We start from the raw sequence: 6,028 nt of genomic DNA on the forward strand, positions 1-6,028 counted from the left end.
TTATATTTATATCATTCTAACTTAACAAGTGCGGATGGGATGACCTTTGACGAGGAACAACCCAGTTGCTTACGACATACTTGTGTTAATCTGTTGAAGTCTGACTTTGTCTTGTTATTTGCTGTGATATACGTTACATTGAACAATCAATATTGAAACAGTTATGGTCAGTCAAGACATATTTTCAACAAAAGGAATGTAGCTTACGTTTTATGAATCTTCAAATCCTGATTTAGATTGATGGAATAATCATAAAGATTCAATGGTTTTACTTCACCATTATTATTCAGGAAGACTTTAAACATTGTATGAATTAAGTGTTGATGCTGTTAGCATCTCATTGCCTGGAAATGTCCATTCTCAAGTATGGTTCTAAGAGTTTTAAAAACATGGATTTTAATAAAGGAAATACAATAAAAACCAAATACATGTATATGTATAACATAGAACTGTTTGACTGTGAAATGAATTTATAAGTATCTATATTAAGAAACCATTTGTTTCTTGTTTTGTTTTTGTATGTTTATGAATTGTTTAATTTTTGTAATTGAACTCATCTGTTGCTCAGCTGAACATTTATTGAAGCTCATGGTACAAAATATTTGGGTTTTTGCATAATTATAAAAATAGAATTATAATATTTATTTTTCTTTTGTTTCTCTATCTCTTTCAATGTTTGTGTAATATTTTCTGTGGGCAAATGTACCAAAGTAATAAATTTTTTAAAGGGTTTGTGTTTTTTTTCTTGGCCAGGGAAGACCAAATCTGCAGTTGTTGTTTTTTTGTCTAGAGTGTGGAGATTACTACTACCTATTTTAATGTCAAGAGAAATAAGATTTCTCAAACTTGATTCATTTGGATATTTTAAAACCTGTTGAATTATACATGTACAGTTTAACCAGTTTGGATGTTTTAAAAATCTTTTTCTTAAGAACTAAGGGACCACATTAGGTATTGCAAGGGGGGGGGGTATCTGGTAAAGAACAGCATTGTTAAAGTTACTCAGGTGAGCGTTGTGGGCCTCTTGAATATGTTTCCCAATTTATTCCATACTCAGGCAATATATTTGCAGCGAAAACGATCAATTTTTTTTAAACGAGTTCACCATCTTTCAAAAACCTACCCACATTTATTCGTAGAAAAATAAATACATACAAGTCAAAAAATTAAACACACAGACTTTAAAAAGTCATAAATATAATGTGATTCAAAGAAACTAATTTCTTTTCCTTGCAGAAAGATCAGGCCACCTTTAAAAAATTGTTTGGTTGCCCTCTGATCCGACCGACTGACTAAAAATGGCCGACTTAAACTTTTTTTCCATTCCAGGACGCGATATATTTTTTTCTGTTTATTCCTCTCATTCCGTCAACCAATTTGTTGAAAATTTCTGGAAAAAAATATTTTGATAGTACATGTACATGTAATTTGAGACCTACCTATTAAAGGTGGCCTTTTTTGCGAAATCAAAATATACCTAATATAAAACATTGTAGACAAATGTCTAGAGACTTTGACAGAATCCATAGATTTCGATCAGAATAATCGATTTGTTGACTCCGCATTTCGTTTTATTTTTTTCTCGCATGGAATGTCAAAAACCAAGGCGCATGCGCACGCTTAACATAATATATATATATATATATATGTGTGTATATATATATATATATATATATATATATATATATATATATATATATATATATATATATATATATATATATATATAAAAAAGAAAAACAAACTTGGAGTTGCCTTATCGTCTATTGTCTGTGAAGCATACAAATATGCTTGTACGTGTTATAAAGCAACTTTAAAATTTTGAAATCACACAGTCAAATCTTATTATATCCAACTCGATGGTGTCAAGAAAAATATTGAGATATCCGAGTATATATTCGAAATATTGAAATTAGAATTAGTCACTCTAGCTTATAGGATCCGTGTAGTGTTCGAAACATTGATCACTGTAAAAGTTATGTTTGAACTTCAATTAATATTTTAATTAAAGTCAATTTACATAACTGGATTGGACATCAGTCATGGCCTAAATAAGTCTTCTCCCCCTTCATCTAAAACTGTTAAATACAAATAAAAAAAAGACAATTTTGTGAATGACTATTTATTTTGCTTTATTGAAATCTGTTTAATTTCAAGTGTTGTTTATATTAATTAAGATAACTACAACAAAATCAAAAGTTCTTTAGCACTGTGAAAGGCGTGTTCTGTTGATCTCTTTGTATTGGTCGGTGGTTTCCGTATACACCCAATCGCTCTCCGGTGCTGGAAATTTCGAGTTGTTGAAAAGCTTTCAACGCCTGTTAAAAACGATAAAACTCGTATAATACCTCAACACTAATAATTGATGAATTGTTTTGGTATCATTTACAGATATTACAAAGCATCAATGTTCTAATTGTTGCTTTAAGCTTGAAAAATCTATTAACAATCGAGTTATACTATTGCTAGTAACAATTATATTTTTTTTCTCATAGTTCATCAAGGTTTTAAAAGTTTTATGCCAAATAATGTCAAGTTTCAAATTTTTTTCCCAGACCTAAGTTTTTTTTCTTCACGCATATACATGAACATAGAATATACAGTAGTTTATTCTCTATAGTAACTGCAGAGAAATAACTTGAGTTTAGAAGGATGTGATATATTTGGTTTTATCAAATACAATACTGTGCATATACATATTAGTTGTGTAAATAAAGCAGGAATGTGTCTTCGGAAGACGTAAATAGTTACAGATTTTGAGACGATGATTGGACACTTCATCAGCACCCACGTGACTGCCTCGGAGCAAGGAGGCGTGGTCAAAGATCCTTGGTAGGTGTAGTAACTTCCCCGATTGGATGGCAATAAATTCTTTAAGCGTATGAAGGAATCGGTTTCTTCAGAGCTCGAGGAATCTAAAAAAAGAAGCATTAAACGTGAGTGTGTGTTTCGGAACAGGGGTGGTCAACTGGTGGGTGGGTGAAGGTCTTATGAGAGAGAGAGAGAGAGAGGGAGAGAGAGAGAGAGAGAGAGAGAGAGAGAGAGAGAGAGAGAGAGAGAGAGAGAGAGAGAGAATGATTACCAGGATATTCAGTGCTGGACAGTGTTTCACCCATAAGGTTACTTAAGGTCCTTTTATAATCATTTTCACAACCAGGGAAGGGTGTCAGCGAAAAGCCAGGATATACCTGTGAAAATAGTATTGTTAAACAATTTTATTTTATTTTTTTTTTCATTTTTGTATTAATGTAAGACATTCAAATTTTTGACAAGTAAATTTTAGGGAAATCAGTATTTTTAATGAGGAACAGCACAAACCGATATATGTCATTTAATCATACCTGTACCATGACACCAATAACTAGCAACCCGTCTGCATTACCAGCAGCTGTTTTAACATCCGGGTATTCTGTGTTGTAGAATACCAAATGTAGCTGAAAAAGAAAACAAACCAATACCCCAGTATCTGTAAAAATGTAAGGTAATCATATCTATTTGTGAAATTATGTTACAAGCTTTCCTTTAGGCGCAACAAATTATAAAAATCCTTGACAAATATCTTATTTTAGTGTTAAAGTTTTGAAACAAAGAAACATGTTCTCACAGAATGTAGAGGGGAAAAATAGTGAGAAAACGGCAAAAAATGTTCTTTTGCCTGTGATTATATTAACACTTTCCAAATTCGAGGGTACAAGAAGGAATAAAAGTGTATTTTTGTTTTAATGAGTAAACTTACCTCCAAGGGTTGGAATTCATTGTCAAATGAATGTTCCGATCCCTTACTGCTACGAAATTTCCCAGCGTGGAAGTGAAAAGAATCCAACTTAAACGATTTTCCATTAAGACCAAACTGGTTCACTTTAGACAAAATTACATCTTCCTCCACTTTGTAACTTGTCTTAAATCCTGGATAAAATACGCTTAATTAAACGATGTTGAATAGCTTTTTCAACGCACAGCTTTATAGATAGCCAATATAATAATAATAATTTGAGCTTCTGTAGCAAACACGGGCCTCGAAAAAAAAACTCATAGGTAGGATCAGGTGCCATGGAGGAGTAAGCATCCACTGTCGACCGGCCAAAAACCGTCTTGCGCTCCTTGTCATGATCGGACAAAGGGGAAATCCTTAGACAATTCAGTATGTAATATAAATGGGCTAACAATTTCTTTGAAAAATGTCAGTCCTTATTCGATTTAAGGGTAGACTGTAATTGCTAAATAAAGTCATTGTATCGACAATGTTGAATAATGAATTTTAACGAAACGGCTCATATCCTAGTTTTATCAAATTTTTGTCAATCGCCTGTCTCGTTTTAGAAATTGCTTTTGCGCATCGAATCAAATTGGAGACATCAACTCCCAGTTTACGATCTGATTACAAGCAGTTGTCGCCTGAGTAGAGAAGATATAGGAATATTTCATATTTTTGTAGAGTCGCGGAGTTATAGGACCTTAACGTTACATGGCGGGTTCGAATCCCACGCGGAACCGGTCCTTTGGAAAAGTATGTCGTATTGCAGTAGGTGAGGACACGAAAAGGGTCCCTAAGGCCCTAAGTGCCGAGTATAGATCTAAATTTGCAGTCCTCAATCGGCAAAAGGAAATTAAAAAACAAACGAACAAGCATTATTATATGATCCTTCAAATTTTAACTTGGTATTTTTCTACATCGTTGTATCTTAAGTCCTTGCGAGACGCAATGGAAGATCTTTGCTAAATTTTTAAAAACATCATTTTCCAATTCAAGCCAAGACACTAAAATTTTCATCCGTATCAAAGATACTAAAATAACATGCCTTTAATATGAGTGGAGACCATAAACCTGTCTTGAACTCCAATGTTGAAACTGAAGCTTTGGAGATTTGACTGAAAGACTGCCTGGTTTCTGATAATGTTGACGGGAGATTGTCGTTGACCGTTACATGTAGACCAGCAAGGTGTTATTGCAGCCCAGGATGATGGAGCTTAGAAAGTAAATGAAAATAAAGCTTAGATAAAAAACAAAACAAAAAAAGTTGCCCCCCCCCTCGGTTCCGACTCCTATGGTAGAAGCAAGTACTTGCAGCAAAAATAGCATACTTTTGTCAGGACCTTTTTAAGTTCTTACATCAAATTTGGATTTTAACCACATTTAAAGAAAGAAAAAATCACGATTAAATTCAATACAAATATATAATTAACACAGAAACTTAACTTTTCCAAAATACTGGATAGAAAACTTTGAAGATGTGAAAAATGACAGAGACACAATGTCAGTGCAAAAGGGTTATATTATAAATGTAATGTAGCATATTGAACTCACTTTTGTTCTGTTTTTAATTAAGCTATGTGTGTACATACTAAAATTTACTTGACAAAAAATTCTTAAGTCTTTTAAAAGTCGTTCTGAGGAGAAGAGAATATTTCAGTGACTCTTAAAGGGGGGGATAACCAAAATTTACGAGTCAGATTATAAATTTTCTTGCCAAGCAAGTACTTTATTTTCAAAATCAGTACTTTATTTATCATCAAAATCTGCCTGCCCCTTTCCATCTTAGAATCAAATGGTCAACCCGGCCCTTATGATACATAGCATATTCACTAGCCAATTGCAAGGAATTTCAGTCTGCTCTGTCCCACCCCTTTTAAAGTTTTATACTTACCGAGACAGCTAAAAGGATTGTAGTTAAATTTTGCTTTGTTGCAATCAGGTTCAAAACACTGAGTGGAATAGACTACATCTGGTAGAAGAACCTTCAGGAACACAAATAACAGCAGATATCTGGCCATGATGAAATGTCGCTAGATCTATAGTAGCTCTGTAAAATGCTCGGTTACTTTGTGATCGAACAATCACCCTTTTATAGTGTTGGTTTGAAATGACGCAAAAAAAGAGAAAAAAATCAAAATCATAAAAGCGTTCTAATTTTTTTTTTCCAAATAAAATTTGACCTAAATCATCCGGAAAAATCAAAGTTATATGCTTTTAAATATTTGCATCAAAATTATCTTATCAGCAATCAAAAGGGTGACTGTACTTTAGGCC

At 33.1% G+C, this 6,028-nt stretch overlaps 1 protein-coding gene across 1 annotated transcript; it reads right to left on the bottom strand.

The window, feature by feature from the left end:
* Positions 1-2,192: 2,192 nt before the first annotated feature.
* On the bottom strand, positions 2,193-5,826 carry LOC134255516 (nacrein-like protein F). Its single transcript, XM_062738046.1, has 7 exons — positions 5,646-5,826; positions 4,800-4,967; positions 3,737-3,906; positions 3,342-3,434; positions 3,083-3,188; positions 2,752-2,915; positions 2,193-2,318 (listed from the first exon to the last, which is right to left on the bottom strand). The coding sequence occupies exons 1-7, from the start codon at positions 5,770-5,772 to the stop codon at positions 2,193-2,195; spliced, it is 954 nt and encodes a 317-aa protein (XP_062594030.1). The 5' UTR covers positions 5,773-5,826.
* Positions 5,827-6,028: the final 202 nt, after the last annotated feature.

The sequence above is a fragment of the Saccostrea cucullata genome, unplaced genomic scaffold, assembly GCF_032062105.1.
Source record: "Saccostrea cucullata isolate Sc308-1 unplaced genomic scaffold, CSIRO_AGI_Scuc_v1 ctg21489, whole genome shotgun sequence".
Lineage (NCBI taxonomy): Eukaryota > Metazoa > Mollusca > Bivalvia > Ostreida > Ostreidae > Saccostrea > Saccostrea cuccullata.